General features: G+C 28.8%; 1 protein-coding gene across 2 annotated transcripts; it reads right to left on the bottom strand.

The window, feature by feature from the left end:
- Positions 1 to 6,141: 6,141 nt before the first annotated feature.
- On the bottom strand, positions 6,142 to 9,185 carry LOC120078752 (probable WRKY transcription factor 69). Of its 2 annotated transcripts, none has more exons than XM_039033060.1 (3): positions 8,758 to 9,185; positions 8,489 to 8,632; positions 6,142 to 7,019 (listed from the first exon to the last, which is right to left on the bottom strand). In XM_039033060.1, exons 1-3 carry the CDS (start codon positions 8,892 to 8,894, stop codon positions 6,404 to 6,406), a joined length of 897 nt encoding a protein of 298 aa, XP_038888988.1. In that variant the 5' UTR covers positions 8,895 to 9,185; the 3' UTR covers positions 6,142 to 6,403. The 2 variants fall into 2 exon arrangements, with proteins under 2 accessions (XP_038888988.1, XP_038888987.1); XM_039033059.1 differs by having other exon boundaries at positions 8,489 to 8,635; positions 8,758 to 9,171.
- Positions 9,186 to 18,943: the final 9,758 nt, after the last annotated feature.

Below are 18,943 nucleotides of genomic sequence, written 5' to 3'. Positions count from 1 at the left end.
TTATGTTCTTAAAATTGATGTTTTAATTATTTCTCACAGTTTTCACAAGTTTTCTTTTTTTACTTTCATAATTAATTTACTTTAAAATAATCATTTCCACCAACTTTTCTGTTAAAATATAGTTGCAGGCATGAGCAGAAGTCATAAGTCATAACTTAAAAGGAGTGAATGGTTGACTGTGGTTATAAGATAGTTTTTCACGTGACAAACTTTTGATTGGGCACTTGTGAGTTACAAAAAAATGTTGGATAATCAATAGCAAAAAAAGTTGTTAAAATTTCGTCTGTGTAGTTTTTAACTTTTGTAATTGTAGCAAAATGTTTGACCCGATCCAAAATTAGAAAAGTCAAAAAAGCACAAAAAAATCTGGGCAGGTGAGAATTTCTCTCGGAATACGCTTTTAATTTTTGTTTTCTTTTAAGTATATCCATTAATTAAGTGATAAACAATTGATAGATATCAATTGTTTTCTTTTGAGATTTACTATTAGAATTGAACAATATATATACTATGTGAAATGATTAATGTTTTATTCATTATTGTTATACTTGTCAAATACTAAAATAATCGAAGATCCGAAATTTTTCACGGTTAAAATACATAATCAATTATTTATGATTGAACGTTGATTGCTATTATATATAATATATATTATTGATACACTTGATATGTTGATTGGTGTTAGATATATTATTGATATATTTAGAATGTTAATAGGCATTAGATATACGGTTGAAACACTCATGTCTTACTTCCAAGTATTTATTGTTGATGTCTAATGCAAAATTCAAAATTCAAAAATAATTTTAATTATATTAACCACAATTTTAATTATATTAACCAACTAACATAATTAAACTATATATTATATCTCATATAAATATAACATTTAGTTTATTATATCACATATAATATAACTTATAATTTCAATCTCTCAATATAACATATAGTATTAATATGAATCATATTCATACTAATTTTAACTTATAGTTTTTGTATGAATCACATTCATATAATCAATATTCAAATCATATTCAAATATTTATTTCTCTTATTAAAATTTTATATTATAACACATCACATACATTATATTAATTGTATCACATACAATTAATTGCCTTTAATTAATTTGAACAATTCTAATTAATCCAAAATTAATTTGCTTCTCATTATTTCTTATTGAGCGTACAAGAGAACCTTATGAACCTATACATTGAAGCTCCAATGATACGAAATTAATTAATTAAACTCTTTAATTAAATTAATCAACCTTGCATTCTTCACATTATTGATATATTTCTATATCCATGGGATATAACCAACTAACGGCGTGTTGACCGTTCACAAATTGCTCGTAAGTACATTTGGGTCAAAATTACCATTTTAACCCTATACATCTAATTCCTTAAGTACCATTAATCCATCTAATAAACAATAAGTCATAGTCCAACTATAACTGAACTCCTTTTGGGCCATAAGAATGTGTGGCATGATCACATTGTTCAAGATCCGGAGCAATTTATCTACCTACCTTAATAATCAAGAAGGAGTGAATTCCTTCTTGTACAATTGTGTTCCCAACTCCCCAATCAGATGAATTCCCAAAATGGTAAGTATATTGAGTCCGCGAATCTAGCCACTCTCACCCATGCAAATTAAAGGAACGCCCTTATAGCCAGGAGTTCACAACTCACTTAGGATTAAGGTTCATCCTAATGAAATGTAAGTCTCTAGTAACGGTGTTATAAAGAGCGAGTATTCATTTCGTGGTCTGGTCTTATACAAACTGTTTGTATAGGATACTCTAGCTTGCATTTCTCCACATGAATTATCAGGATCAAATCATTTGTAACATTTTACAACAATTGTAACAATTACAAAATGGGTCGTATCCATAGTATTATTAGGATAGGATACCCAACCTTATCCATCTACCACAGACCGTTCAAGTTATTACTTAAACATGATCCACCGGGTACATATTTAAGTTACATCTAATAACCTTGGAACTTAATTTATTGGTTTTCGGTTAATGCAACTAAATGTCAAATAAAATGACACTTATTTTATTAAATAAATAATATGTTATACAATTTACAAACTATAAGATCACGAGATTTAAGGCATTGACCCCAACAATTTATACCTCTGATATACCATTAAATTCGATATAACGATACTTCAAAACTTAAATCAAAGAAAATACCACTAAATTGGAGAAAAAAAAAATTTAAATTATAACAAAACACAAAATCTTCCAAATAAAAAAAATGAAATAATCAAAATAAAAAATCTGATCATACAAAAATTGAAGAAAAATATGAAGAAAATAGAAAAATTGTGAAATACAAAATCAAGAGAGAAAATGATGATGATTGGGAGAGGCAAAAGAAGATGGAAAAGTAAAAATATACACCTATGATTGTGAATAGGGTTGACAAAAAAACTCACGGAGTCGGGGAATCTCTAATTTGACTGGGAGATGGGGTCAAATTGGGAAATTTATTCGGGTCCCCATCCCCAACGATATCCTCGACTCCGATTAAACTATAACCACATTTAATTATTTTTATATTTTTTTAAATATATATTTATATATATATATAATATGTAATATATAACTTATATAAGCCAAAACCCAAACTAAAGTCCAACTTCCAACTCAACCAATACTTCTACCAAAAGCCCAAAGTCCCTAAAAAGTAAAAATCCTAATACTTTGACATAGCCACTATGTCATTCACGAGAAATAGGAAGAGAATCAGGATTCACGAGTCACGAATGTCATGTGCCCTGCCCAACGTTGATCTGTCGTTCTTCTTCTTCGGTGCCAATATGTCGTCCGTCGACCACTGAGCACCCGATCTTGTCGTCCGCTGGCCGCCAAGAACTAGCACAGCATAACAACCAACATGGTCTTGCCATCAATTCACGTTGAGCACGAGCAGAACAGGGTCTTACTGCCCGTTCTTCTTCTTCAGTAGCCAGCGTCGATCTTGCCGTTCACAAATCACTTCAGCATCTTGCCGTCCATTCTTCTCCTTCACGGTTCAAGTTTCCGTTCAAGCTGTCGTTCACGAATCACTTTAGAGTCTCCTTCACAGCCATTGTAAGTTAAAATTATTTTCTTTTAATATATCTGAATTGATAGGTAAGTTTTCTTTTGGCAAACTATAAAAAAAGTATTGTTCAACTCTATTATTTTGTTTCCAAAATGTCCTAACTCTATTCTTTTGTTTCCAAAATATTCTGTCAACGGTCTAAAATTAAATGAGAAGTGTAGCTTTCAAACACTTATTTAGCCTTTTATTTTACCTAAAGTTTGTGAATATATTAATATTGAAAATTGATCTCAAATCTTCACACAGTGTGTTTAGCATAAATATATTTCCGTATTCAATATCAAAATCTTATTAAAACATATTGCTGAAGAATTAGTTAAGAGAGATATTATGAAATGGGGAAATATTAATTAAGCATGCTTTGAAGTTACCTAAGGAAAGAAGAAAAATTTTACTTATAAAATGGAAATTTATTATGTGTTTCTCATTCGCACACACTAGAATCATGTCTTCAAATATAGATAGACTTTAAAATTAGGTCCGAATATAGATAATACTAAAATTAGGTATTATTCACAAGTTTATCTTTATCTTATTTTGTATAACTTGTTAGGTTCTAAAAAATAATGTTTTCATCACCTTCTAGAAATAAAAATTCTCCAAGTCTTATTTCAAGTCCAATTCCAAGCCCAAATCCAACCCCAAATTCAATTTCATGCTCCTCAAACGACGATAATTTGAATGTTCATGATTGTGTTATTTTTGGTGAGGAGGACACTGAAAAGGGATCTTTAAAGAGGAGATTGACATTGGTTGTTTGGAACCATTTTAAGAAACAAAAAATAAATTAAGTAGACAAGGCGATTTATAATTATTGCAAATGAAAATTAGGGGTGAAAGTAAAAATGGAACCAAATATTTGCATGACCATATTAAGATATGCCAAGGACAAAAGGACATAAGACAATCCCTATTAATCTTAACAAAGAGAAGAACAATAAAGTGGGTTTATATAACTTCGATCATGAAGGTTTTAGGGAATTTTGCAATGTCATCCAATTGTTATTTAAAATGGTGTCAAGAAACACAATAAATAAGGAGGTCTTGAAAAATTTACAAGATTGAGAAATTGAAAACTATGACATTGTTGAATGAGATCAATGAAAATTTTGCCCTTACAACGGACATGTGAACTTCCAACCACCAAACAAAAGATTATATAGTTGTCACTATACATTTTGTGTATGATAGTTGGGTTTTGCGAAACAAATCAATCAGTTTATATATGTCCCTTCTCCACATACTTCTGAGATGTTTCATAAAGAAATAATGGAATGTTTGTTAGATTGGAATATTGGTCGAAATTTCTCATCTATAACCATAGATAATTGTAGTACAAATGACTTCATGGTTACTATGCTTGTTAATAATCTATCCGGAAACTTAATATTGGATGGGAGTTATTTCATATGTGGTGTTGTGCTCATATTTGTAATTTATGATCATGGTTGTTGTATTTGTAATTGTATTAGATATTTGACTTTAATTTACTTCCAACTTTTATTCGAACTTTATTTAATATAAGTTGTAAACTTATTTAATGGATTTGTGAGATTCTAAATTGTGTTTATTTTATGTATTAATCTATTAAATTTTGTTTATTTTTTTGTGGACTAGTGCAATTTTAAATAAAATGATTCGAATTAAAAAAAATGTTAATAGGGAAATCCCCATGGGAATGAACGGGGGATTTTCTGTGGAGAATTAACAAGGGAATTCCCGAGGGGGGAACGAGGAATGGGTCCCTGCAAGGACTCCGTTTTCCCGACAGGGTATCTCCGCCCCCGTCCCCGCCTTCAAATGACGAGGATGGGGGCAGGGATGAGGGTGAATTTCCTCTATGGGGTCAGAGACGAGGGACCCCTCTCCCACTTCGTCCCGATTTTATTGTCAACTCTAATTGTGAAGATGTGGTGAAGGCGGCACATGAGAGAAAAAATTGAAAGATATTTGATGAAAAATTGTAAGTGAAAATGACGTTGGAGGAGAAAAACAAAAAGCAGGAAACTTAAGAGGTAAAATTTAAATATTAAAAAAGAAAAGGAGTTCTTTTGACATATTTGCAAACTTAAAAAATTGTTGCTACAATTATAAATATACTCATTTATTTTGCTATCCAATATAATTTTCTTAATTATATTGTTGTGAATTGAAGTAAAACATTATTGAATATTTAAACATAAAAAAATGAATTTAATTATGTAGATAAAATTCATGGTTATAACTTCTAAATTGGATTGAAACAATCAAATTAGATGATGTTTCATCAACAAAATTAATTTATATGTTAAATTTGTAGTTTTTTCTATTTGAATAAGTTATGTTTGATTGAGTTAAATTTGACAAATGTTTTAACTTTGTATTTATTTGATTTTTTTTTTTTTTTTGTTGCTACTAAGTTGAGCAACTTATTTCTTCATTTGTAACATCTCACTTCAAATGAAAGAATTCTTTCATTTTTTTCTTTCGAGTTGAGTTGAAACAAATATCCAAGAGTTATGCATGCTAGATATGAGTAGTTCAAAGTTACAGTTCTATCAGAACTAGTCATTGTATCCTATTGAGACGATTGTTGTAGTCTTGCAACATGTTCAAAATAAATAGTTATCTTCAAAACAACATTTATCAAACGCGTGTCTTGACCACATATTCAATCTTCACAAGTTTGAAGCTTTTATAAACTCTTGGTTGATTTAATTTTGACTTACTTTTGAGTTTAAACATTATTATTGTATATAGTGTTTGCACACAATTTTATAATAAGATTTAATTTTATTCACAAACTTTGTTTTAAAATGTCTTCATTTTAATAATAATAATAATAACAATAAAAGTAAATGATATTATCTTCTTAAAACAAATTCAAGAAAAATATGTAACTTTAAAAAAAAAAAAAAAAAAAAAAAAAAAAAAAAAAAAAAAAAAAAGATAATAGAAGCATAATTATTGAGACATATATGGTTAAGGGCAGTTTATAAGACAGCCTTTTTGGATAGGTAGTAGTTGATAGGCTCAGATGCTCAAACTCAAAAGGGAAACAGCATTCCATTATTTCTCAATATTCTTCACTATCTTTCACTGTACAACAGAAACCCATTTTAAAACTAAATTAAAAAAAAAAATTATTATTATAAATTATAAAGAAAAATCCTCTCTCTCTCTCTCTCTCTCTCTCTCTTCTCTGTTTGTAAAGTTTTCCACAGCAATCACCAATTGGCAATTGCAAACGAACGAACCAAATCCTAGAAGGAAAAAAAAATAAAAAAAGAAAAATAAAAACCCTAGCAATCTAAAACTGTGCCACATGTCCGGTTCGGTCCGTCCGGTTGGACCGGTCGCCGTCGGCCGAAAACCACGGAGCCTTCGGGTAATTCCCCAAGATCCGCAAATAACGACTCTTCCTCGTCATCTCCTCTTGTGGACAAAACCATTACATCGGCGTCGTCGAATATGTCGCCTCCCCCGCAAATCGGGCCCTCCAGGATTCTGTCGTACGCCACGTCAGCCAACCACCCGAAATCGCCGATGCACGGTTTTATCATCAGCGAGTCGCCGCCGAGTTCCAGTTCCGGCTGGCTCGCGAAAACCGCAGCCGCCTCCTCGAACTTCGCCGCCGCCGCCGGCGATGACGGAGCGGCGTTGGTATTGTCGCCGGAGGAAGTGGAGGACGACGTCGTAGTGCTCCCTGGGGACGAAGAGTCGGCTGCGGCGGATGCGGCGGCGATCACGGCGGAGGACGGGGAGGAATTGTGGTGGTGGTGGTGAGATTTGGTAACCGGGAGTTGGTGGTTGTGGTCGAAAGCGTAGGTAATAACGAGCTTGCTGGGGTCCACACGGCTTCTCTCTACTTGCTTTCTTGCTGGGCAGCCCTTGGAGCTACTACATCGATAATATCCCCTAACATAAAAAAATACACAAACAATAATTTAAAAAAACGTGAGATTAATATAAATATTACAAAAGTAAAAAGCATAGTTCAAAAATAAGAATAAAAATTTTAAAAAAATAGCAAAGGTCATAGAATCGATAGCCAATAACCAAACAAGAGGAATCGAAATTTAGACCTCAATCATTTATTTTTTTTCTATATATGTACATGAATTTTGGAAATTCATATGTTTTAAATTGCAATATTATCTTTGATATCTCGTAAACGATATATTATAGAATTATTTAAAGATAGACATTACAAAATTTCTTATATAATCGTATTTCACTCATTCTATATTTTAATTTTCATTCAAAAATTTTAAATATCTATACCCCTAATATAGTTTTAAGATCAATAGAAATATTGTAATATTAAATAGAATAAGTATATTTTAAAAACAAATGAAAGATTAAGGGGTATTTTTATAATTTAAGCTTTCTTTTTCTAGCTACCAACTACTCATGTGAATTTTAATAACCTAATTTAGTAAATATGACATTTATCATTTTAATTTTCCTATCATCCAATTATTAAATTAAAGAAAAGCATATTCTTTATAACCCTTTTTAAACTTCGTATACTTTTATACTCTATGGATAATTTGTTTATTTTTTTTATAAAAAACGGGAAAAAATAACTATTTGACTATTTCTTTCTCCTTTATCTTTTTTCTTGTTGTTTTTTGAATCAAACAAATTGACTATTTGATTTATCTATGCCGCCCAAAAGCCAATAATTGATATTTTATTAAAGACCTTTCATTTGGCCGCCAATCACCTTCACGCCCTCGATGTGAAAGGCACCTTGGAATAATATCGTAATTTCCGTTTGTTCAAATTTAATCAAAATTCCAAAACCATTTAAATTAAAACAATTTCGGTAATAATTAAAAATCAAGCAATAATTAGGTAAGAAGAAAAAAAAAGTAAAGCAATAATTAAAATTTGAAAATTATTTGAAAAAACGTATATTTTTAATACAGCCATCCCAAATTGAATTCGGTGTATAGTGTAATAATTAGGTCAAAGAAAAAGGGAAAAAGTGAGGAAAAAAAAAAAAGGTGTGCGTGTTGTACACGCTTCTGTGAGAGCGATTGGATAATGAGTATGATCCCAATTCCCAACTACGAAAAATAAAAATAAAAATTCGGCGCTTAATAGCAAAAACTGCCTTTGTGCTAAAATGTGCCAATCTTAATCCAGATCCTACCATAGTCAGCCGGCGGCCAACAAAATCTAAAATTGAAATCGCCAACTATATCTTCAACTACTCCATTAAATTAGCTCAAATTAATATCTTAATGCATCAAAATAAATGCAATTTTCTATTCAATTACAGATCAATTAATGAAATTAATGGAGATTATTAATAATCATCCAAAAAAAATCCGAAATTCCCCAAAATGTCCTTGAATTTGTATTGTATATGGTTGTACCTGGGATAAGGAGAGCCTTTGATTGGCTTTTGGCCGTATTTTCTCCATGCCCATGAATCGGACGGTGGATATGCTTCCCCTTTGCTCTTAGATCCTTCCACGTCACTGATCGGTACGGACACCACTCGCTTCTGCACTCCCCTTCTACTGTATATATCAGAAAAAATATCCCCAAATAAAACAAAATCAGTTAAATTAAAATTAAAAAAAAAAAAAAAAAAAAAAAAAAAGAAGAAGAAGAAGAAAATGAAATTGAATTTCAAACTAACCTCTTTTTGGGAGGTGGACCGGCGGCGGGTTTTGAGTCATTGCCGTCGGAGGGTGATTCCGGTAAGCCGTCGTCGGACGTGGGTTCAGGATCTTCTTGCTCGGAGACAAATGGGTTGGTACGAACACGGCGGTCCATGGGCGGAACAGCGTCAGAGAATCGATGAGATTAAGAAAATCCGGCGGTAGGAAATTGTTAGATGAGGATCAATCGTAGGGCTGAGATTAGAGAGAAAAAAGGGAATTGGGATTTGGTCGGAGAGATTGAATAAGGGAAAGAGTGAGAGAATTAGATGAGGTTTAATACAAAGAGTAGTCATGGTGACAGATTGGCAGACTATGTTTGTTTATTAAGGACGTGCAAGCAATTACGCACTAAATTATAATGTTTTAGTTGGGGATTAAGAGTGACCGGTTTTATTTCTGTACGGTCGGGTGCACTCTAAGGTTTTGTGGAATTGTTGAATTATTAGATGACTTTAACAAGTGACTAAATTATAAGTTTACTCCCTTAATTTACCAAGTTTAAATTTAAAAATTCTCACATATTGTAAAAAAAAATATATCAAACTATTTATCGAAATAGTAAAAAAATTTCTGATGTTCGATAGATTTCTATTTACGTTTATCAATGATAGGCTTCTATTAATTTCTATCAACGCTAATAGATTTCTATCCGTTTTATAAAAAAAATATTAAAATTTTGTAACTATAGATTAAAATATTTCAATAAAAGGAAGGTGAAAACTATAATATGAAATTTTACAAAAATAAAAAACAAAGTATAAATTTCAAAAATAAAAAACTAAAGCTAAGATTGTTGTCAAACGAAACCTTATAGACATATTAAACATTTTTTTAATTCATAGATCTATCATGAATAAAAATTTAAAAATTTTGTTAATACTTTTGAATATCAAATAGATACAAACTTATAAGGGAGATTTTCAAAAAAAGAAAAATAAGAAATTATTTATTTAAAATAGTAACATTTTAATCTTTTTTTATAGATGTTGATAGACACTGGTAAAAGTCTATCAATGTTTATCAAAAAAAATTTGTCCTTTCTATAAATAATTTGACATTTTTTCTATCCATAAAAATTTTTCTATATATTTTTTGAATTTTGAATAAATCATAAATTTTATAAACTAAAATCAAATTTAAAAATTTATTAAACGGTTTTAAAAGCATGTAAATTATTAAATAGATACAAACCAAAAAAAATTAAGGACTAAATTTATATGTGAATAATGGATTAATAATAATTCAATCAGAATCATAAACAAAGCAAAGGGCTTTTGTATTATTGTATTTGTCTACTTAATTTGGTTGTCGTATAGTGTTAATTTCCTTTTCCAGTTTGAACCTAATCGGAATCCGGATTACACACTCCCTCACAGTTCACACTGTGACAGAGAAAGTTTTAATTAATTAATAATGTTAATATTGATATTTAGGATAATATGTATTCAAATAATTAATTTCTTTTTTATGGTTTAATCAATATAAGGAATGGTTTTTTTTTTTTTTTTTTTTTACTGTTATTTGGTAAAATAAAAAAATAAAAAAATCTGTATTTAGTTTTAGCATTGAGGCGATTCATTGATTTTCAATTTTGCGGCGTTGTTTCTCCATGCAGGAATCGAAATCCCAAAAGTAAGATGATTAGGTAAAGGCGATAAGGATGAGGACTTGGTTTTATTTATTTTTTATTTTTTAAAAAAGAAAGTTTGAATTATAATATCTTTACACTTTGTGTCAAAAGATGCCTATAAAATTTCAAAAGTTTAAAAAATATCCTTACACTTTCAAAAAAAAGTTTAAAAAACACTTTTGCCATTAATTTTAGATGGAAAACATTTAAGTTTTGTTTAAAAAATACCCATGAACTTTTAAAACATTTCAAAAATACCATTAACTTAATAAAAATTCAAAAATACCTCCGTCGTTAGTAGTTGAACAAAAACTATTAATTCCTCGTGACAAAAATAACTTTAAAAAAATTAAAAACACTCTTATTGACCAATTTATTTGAAGTTTTCTTAAGTTTGAAAAATAACCAATTTTAAAATAAATTATATAGATATTCTCATTTTTTTCATATAGATGCTCTCATATATCTCTTAATTTTCCTATTCTTAGCTTACACTAATTTTCTCGACAACAAAAATTTCAAGTTAAAACATAAAATACCACAAAATCTCACAAAGTTCCAAAATAAAAATCACCTCTTGAAACATACCAAAACTATAAATAGTAAATTAAAAAAACCAGGCTAAATCATGTTGGTCCTTAGGAATTTAATATTTATTTTTGTTCTTAGATAGGTTATTGAGCAAAAAAACCGTCAGGACGTTTTGGATGCAATTCGGGTTAAATGGAGCAATTAACAAACAACGGGAGGCAAAACGGTGAAATCGAGAAAGGGAGGCACGACATTGCACAAGCACAATACTTGTACCCCACGCTATACATAGAGATGGTCTGCTAGACAAACATTGCAGTGTTGCCCTACGAAGCCGCAACACCTCCATTTGATACACGCGCATGAATGGCCACCTCCTTCCAATTTACTCTCTAAGTCGCTTCGTGAGGGGCCTTCAGTATTGTAGCGTTTTGGTATGTTTGGTTGTTGAGAAAATTGGTGTAAGTTAAAAATTGAAAAATTAAGATAAATATGAGAGTACCTATATGTACAATAAATAGTCAAATCCTTTTTAATTGGACTATTTATCGTTTTTGTATGTTTCAAGATGAGATTTTAATTTTGGAATTTTGTGAAATTTTGTGGTATTTTATGTTTTATCTTAAAATTTTGGTTGAAAAATCAAGAGAAATATTAGAGTACTTATATATTAAAAAAATAATAATAATAAGGATATCTATATAATTTATTTTAAAATTGGTTTTTTTCGAATTTAAGAAAATTTTAAATAAATTTATCAATATGAACATTTTTTTTTAATTTTTAAATTCATTTTTGTCACGAGGAATTAACTGTTTTTGTTTAAATATTAATGGTGGAGGTATTTTTGAACTTTTATTAAGATAAGGGTATTTTTGAAACGTTTTGAAACTTCAGAGGTATTTTGAAACAAAATTTTAATGATTTCCATCCAAAACTAACGACAATGGTATTTTTTGAACTATTTGTAAAAGTTTAAGGATATATTTGAAACTTTTGAAATGAGCATTTTTAACCTAAAGTATAAAGTTGATAGACATTTTTTATAATTTAACAAAAAAAAAAAAAAATTAGTTTTTTTTTTTTTAAAAAAAAATAATCGTAAGTGTGATCTTACGTATGTCTCAATTAATTTTAGATAACAATTTGTCTGACCATATAAAATGTGGCCACTAAGATTTGAATTATTTCCTTCAAGTCATTTTATTTATTAAACTCGTGATCCTTAAACTCGTTTCCAAACCATTTCAATTTTGATTTTATGTTCTTACTTTTCCTCACCAATTTCTAAGATGTACGTATATCATTTTTCAAAATAAATTAGTTTGAATTGGATTGGGTTGTGGCATATTTTTAGACCAACCTAGAAACTTAGGTTGATCAAGTTAGCAACCCAAATTATCCAAATATATTCACCCATCTAACCATCAAAATTTGGGTTGGGTTGGGTTAGGTTGTCGGGTTATTATTTATTTTCTTTTTAATTTAAAATACATAACTTTTTATCTACAAAACATTTCTAATAACTAAAATCTCATAAAACTCAATTCTTACATACCAAATATCTATAATATCAATTACGAAGTTTATAACAAAACAAACATTTTTAATAGAAAAATCTAAAGAAATCACAAACTATCAATTCTAAAAGAAATATTTTTTTTCTATTATTACATATGTATGTCGGGTTGGGTCAATCCATATTTTTTTTATTCAACTTTAGACCCAACCCAGTCTAACAAAAATAGAAAAAATACAACTCAACCCAAAAACAAAACTAACTAAACCCAATCTTTATAGTTTGAGTTGAGTAGTCCGGATTGTTCGAGCTGTCAGGTTATTTGAACACCTCTACAAATTAGAATTATCAAACAATTTTTTAAATAATAAAAAAAATATATGTATAAATTTTTTTCAAAAAGTAGTTAAAGTAAACAAAAAGGCACATAAATAAAAGCTATTTAATTATAAGCTAAAGTTTCAAGAAAAAATCAAAATCAAAATAGTTATCGAAATATGTCATAGTGTTTACTTATGTTCACTCTAAAATCAAAATTCATAGTGGATAATGGTAGTGTTTACATTAATAATGATGTTAGGAGCAAAAATCAAATAAAGCATCATTCAAAATTAATGGACATGATATTATAGATTTGAATGGACATGATATTATAGGTTGTGTTGGATTAATTTAAGTCGGAGTATATTTATACCAATTCAATGGTGAATTCAACAATTCTCATATAATTGGATTGGACAATCCATTTACGCTTAATTTACCGTTTTTACTATTTTATCCGATAAGATTTGAGAACCCAAAACTATATAGGATTCAATGATACTTGTCTAACTCCATATCGCTTCTCTCTTTTAATCTTTTTTAACGGTTGAAATCTCATTTGATAATCATTCGATTTTTTATTTTGTGATTTTAGAAAATTAAGCTTATAAACACTAATTCCATCAATTGATTTCTTGGTTTTGTTATTATCTACTATTTAGGAATGCTTTAAAAAAAATCAAACCAAAATTTACAAACTAAAAAATTATGTCTGTTTAGTAACCATTTTGTTTTTAGTTTTTGGTCTTTGAAAATTAAGTCTATTTCCTCTCTATTTCTATTTCTTACCATGATTTGCATCTTTTTTAAATACAATGGATGAATTCTTAGCCAAATTTCAAAAATAAAAAAACAAAATTTTAAAAGTTATTTTTTTAGTTTTCAAAATTTGGCTTTATTTTTTAAACCATTGTTAAAAAGTAGATAATAAAATAAGGATTTTAGAGGTGAAAGTAGTTTTATAGACTTAATTTCGAAAACAAAAACTCAAAAACTAAGTCGTTATCAAACGAGGCCGTAGTTTTCAAAATTTTGTTTTTGTTTTATAGCTGGGATAAGAATTCAAATATTTGGTTAGAAAAGATGAAAACTAATACGAAAGTAGTAAGAAAAGAAATACATTTTTTTTAAAACGATAACCAAATTCAGACTAAATTATCCAAAATGTACATCCAAGCTATGAAAAGTAAGAACTAAATAAACCATAACGTAAAAAAATTCATTCAATAAATTTTCAAGGGGAAGCTTTTATATATATTTCAATATCAATATTTGTCTTTAGAAAGGAAATTTCACATATATATACATTTATAGCGACCTTGTGAGGTATGACTTTAAAACATTCATACATGAATATAACAAATAAATAAAAGAAATTATTTGGTAAATGTGACCATGAGAAATATTGAAAGGATGAACATTATTAATGAGAGTATATGAGATTGTGACATTCAACAACAACTTGATCAATAGACAATCTAAGAATTCAATGACAACGCTATATCAAACAACTTTTATAGATATTAGTTACTTGCTAGAGAAATATATATATACGAAAATGTATATATGATTTTGTCTCTATTTTTTTAGAAAAATTGTATTGGCAGCGACAGAAGTTATATTGCAGGCTGTGTTAAATTTAGACGAGTTGGTAAGAGAGTTTATGACTCGTTTTGATGTTGATATTATCATAATCCTTCTTTCTCGCTCTCTCCTCCTCTCCCAAGTACTAGTTCTCATTTTTATTGACACTTGAATAATATATGGAACAAAAGCCTTTTATATTTAAACTTAGTTTCATGTAAGACTATTATACTTTGATTGAAAAATATCTTAAAACCTTACGAATTTCCCATAAACTTCCAAAAAAAAAAATTAAGAATACTCAGATTTGTACTCATTCTATCTTTACTAAACTAAGTTTCTCGCTAAAGGACGATTGAGATGAAATCTATCTCAACCACGTTGTACCGTCTATGCAATTCGTAATTTTGGAAACATATTCTATTTATCAATAAAATTATTATTGAAATTGCATTCTGTGAACGAACCCATGGTTATAGTATGAATACTTTATAGAGACATAAAAGAGGATCAAGTTATAATATTTAGCCAAAAAAATCTATAACTATATGAATGAGATTGGATATCTCATCCTGGAAATACTATGGATGATCCTAAAATCGTTCATGTGGAGATATGCGAGTGGGAGCATCCTATGCAAAAGACATTTGCATAAGACTGGACCACGAAATAATCACTTTTCTTTAACAACCATTTGCTATTAAAACTGATTATTTCAATTCGATAATCTATGATAGCTCGATCTTAATCCTGAGCTAACTATGAACTCTTATTTATTCGAGATTATCCTTTGATCTGCATAGGTGAGAGTAGTTCAACAGCACTACTCAATAAACCTCCCATCTTGGGGATAAGATCGGATAGATAGCTAGGACATAGTTCTGCAAGATGGAATTCACTCCTACCCAATTTAAGGTTAGCAGATAGGTTGTTCCCTTAAGTATTGATTCCTGATCTTGGACAAAGGGGCCGCGTCCTCTCATGGTCGAGAGGGACATGGTTTATTAGGTGGACTATAAACCAATTATTCAATAAAGGATCAATGATAACTTAAGGAGTAAGATGTATTTATAGGGTAGAATAGTAATTTTGACCTAGCTGTAAATACGAACGACCTGTGAATGATCGATTTACTGATTATGGTTAAATCAAGTGCATATAAATATATCTACAATGAGGAGTTTAATCGATTAATCTCAAATCATTAGAGCTCATGATCTTAGGTCCATAAGGTCCCTTACTAGCTCGTAAGATATTATACCTTAGATTAGAATATTGAGCGAATTTGAAGCATTCAAATTCGAAATTAGGATTTAGAGTTTGAAATGTTCAAATTCAATTTAGGGTTTAGATCATTATATTTGATATAATTAACATTTAAATTTATTGAAAATTAAACGTAATTAGAGAGTTCAATATATTTAAATAATGATTTAAATATTGATTACAAATAGGATTCATGTTTAAATTAGGTGTTTTATTAATGTAATATTTGATATTAAATTATTAATTAATTAATTTTAATTATTTATTTAATATTAAATCAAATTCCAATTTATAAATTCAATTTTAGAAATGGAAATTTCATTTAATTTGAGAATTAAATCTTACTCTTTTCAAAATTGGAAATTTGACATTCCGAGTGGATTAATCTACATTTTTAATACGTTGTCCACTATCTAAGTGCTAATGAGTAAGTATTTGCATGAATCAACTTGTTAAATACTCCATTTTCAAAGTATTGAAGGAGATGCAATCTGAAATTTGTGAAATTTCTGCAAACAACTTTTTTTTGCTCTCTAGCTCTCTAAAAAACCCATTTCAATCCTTCTCAATTCAGAGTTCCACCACTCAAGTCCAAGACTGAGAATAACATAGAATATTTTCTTGGTGATCGAAGAAATTGAAGGTCAATTTCGTGGATACAACAAGGAACAAGTGGAAATCTACAAAGATTGTAATGTTGAAACCCTCTTTTGTTAAATTTTGTTTTCAGCATGTTTTGTACTCAAATTAAGTGTAATTAGAGTACTTAATGATTATGTTCGCTTTTGTTTTATGCATGTTCACTCTATCACGATCAACAACCACGTTGCTTGCGGATCGTTGATTGTCTTGCCTATAAGTTCCTTTGTGATTTTTTCTCTCTCTCCTATCTTTGCGAGTGTGCAACAACCCCTCCCTTATCCAACATAAAGTTATCCTAATTAAAGAAATCTATTTAATTACAAAATTACCGCAAGTATTTATTTACGTAAATGTTCTTCAATTTAAAATAATAAAATAAATCATCATTTTCAACCGTGTATCAATAGTCTATCAAGTATATCTAGTGTCTATCGATAGTCTATCAAGTGTGTATTAGTAATGTATCAAATGTATAACAATAGTATATCAAGTATATCAAATGTATTAAGTGTATTAAATGTATCACGTGAATTGGACTTCTTTTTTTGTCATTTTTGCAAAAATAATAAATCTGTGCTATGGACCTAATTTTTAAAACTTATTTTACCAATGTACATGAAGCACTTTATTTATATATATATAGTTTAACGTTACAATTTTTCTTAAGTTCCCAATTTTGTTTCCATCTAGTCACTATATCTCAAAATCTTACCTTTTATATTTTATTTCTACATTTAGTTCACTAAGCTTTAAGATTCTACACATTTACCACTAAGTTTACACAAGCACTCAATTTTTTTTTCATTTGTATTAATTTTATTTTAATTGTGTCTTAAAATAATTAAAGTAATTCTAGTAATATTAGTTTCTACTAATATTTCTTCAGTATTAAAATTAATTTAAAATTCTACTTCCTAATTCTTTTTAATTTAATTAGTTGAAAGAGACTTAAAAGTGAGGATGATTGAAAAAATAATTTTTCAATAAAAATGTAAAATTTTAAAAACTAAAAACCAAATCAAAAATAAAATCAAAACGAAAAGGTAAAATTATGAATACTTGAAACTTAGGATTCAAATTAAACTAAAGTTGAGGATAAAAAAAATTGTTTTAAATGTCAAACTGCTCAAAATATTTTTAAATATAGTAAAATATCAGAACCTATCGGTCATAAACATGAATAAACATTTATCATATTTAGGGATGGCAATGGGGTCGGGGCGGGGCAGGGATGTACTCCCCTCCCCGTCCCCGTGGAGATTTTTAATCCTCATCCCCGCTCCTTTCCCCGTTTTGAGAGGTCGCGGTCGCAGTCAAAGAATCCCCGTTCGGAGATTCAGGTCTCCGTAGGAAAAAATCTCTACAGTTTTTTTAATTATTATTATTATTATTATTAACAATTCAAAAAAATCGAGACGGGGCAGAGATCCCCTCCTCGTCCCCTATATATATATAATAATAATAATTAAAACTAAAAACAAAATCAATAACAAAGTTACTGTGTCTGTTTTTTAATTATTATTATATATAATATATATTACATATATACTAACAATTCAAAAAAATGGGGGCGGGGATGGAGTGGAGATCCCCTCCCCTTCCCCAACCGGGAATCCGATTTAAAATGCCAGTTTGACTCCTGTACTCGGTCAAATCGGGGACCTGCGGGGACCCGACCCTATGGGAAATTTTACCATCCCTGATTCATAGTTATGAGTATTATCAGTTATAGATGATAATAGTCGCTCAGTAAGACAATGACATTTTACTATATTTAAAAATATTTTTGTTTTTTTTTTATATTTAAAAATTGCTCATCAAAATATAACATTTTAAAATTTAGAGCATGTAAACTATATATAAAACTAAAAGAACAATTTTTTAATATATTTTCAACCATATAAATTATAGAAAAAGTGTGACAACCCCACACGTTAAGTTATACAAATTTATTGCTTTTATGAATTTGAGAGTGTTGAATTCAATAGGCGTAAGTGTTGGGTTAATGTCAAGCCGCATGCAAATGTGCCTAATTCATTGGAAATTTCTGAATTCAAATAATAATAATAATATGTTTAAAATAATATATTCATCTATGTGTTTTAAAATTTGTTTAATTTTAGCCGAGATATTTCAAATGTCTATTTTTAATTTTGTATTTTAAAAATATTAGTCTCTATCATGATTTAAATTTTCATCTACATATCAATCATTTCTATATTTCCATCCATTCGACATCAACATAAATAATGAATCAACATTTTCAGTATATCATAAAAAAATTTATGATACACATTAACCTAAGCAACAAAATGACACTAATGTATATACAATATAAACAATAAATATTTAACTTGAAAAATCATAGAATATATATTTACTAGTTTAAAATTTCATTTTAACAATTTTTCAAAAGTATTTATTGACTTCATTGTTGATTTTTTTATTTATAAAAAATGGTTATCTATTAACATTTTCACAATAATTTTTGAAAATATGTTCATATATTGTATTATTTTACATGTAAAATATTATTATAATTTTGTTAAAAGAAAAATTAACTTTGAGAAAATAAGGATAGTTGGGTACTGAATTGAGTTATGAAGTCTATAGATTATACGTTGGAGTTTTAAAAAATCTGTATTTGGATATAGAGTTATAAGATCAA

This window comes from Benincasa hispida, chromosome 5 (assembly GCF_009727055.1).
Source record: "Benincasa hispida cultivar B227 chromosome 5, ASM972705v1, whole genome shotgun sequence".
NCBI classification, from domain to species: Eukaryota; Viridiplantae; Streptophyta; class Magnoliopsida; order Cucurbitales; family Cucurbitaceae; genus Benincasa; species Benincasa hispida.
Note: the sequence above shows the minus strand (reverse complement) of the source record. Positions and strands in the feature narration are given on the sequence as shown.

What these genes read in the sequence shown, in the direction of transcription:
- LOC120078752 (XM_039033059.1), bottom strand. Translation starts at nt 8,894, where the DNA reads ATGGACCGCCGTGTTCGTACCAACCCATTTGTCTCCGAGCAAGAAGAT. An exon ending in GGTCCACCTCCCAAAAAGAG is followed by an intron (nt 8,636 to 8,757) that starts GTTAGTTTGAAA and finishes TGATATATACAG; the next exon opens with TAGAAGGGGAGTGCAGAAGC. An exon ending in AAAGGCTCTCCTTATCCCAG is followed by an intron (nt 7,020 to 8,488) that starts GTACAACCATAT and finishes TTTTTATGTTAG; the next exon opens with GGGATATTATCGATGTAGTA.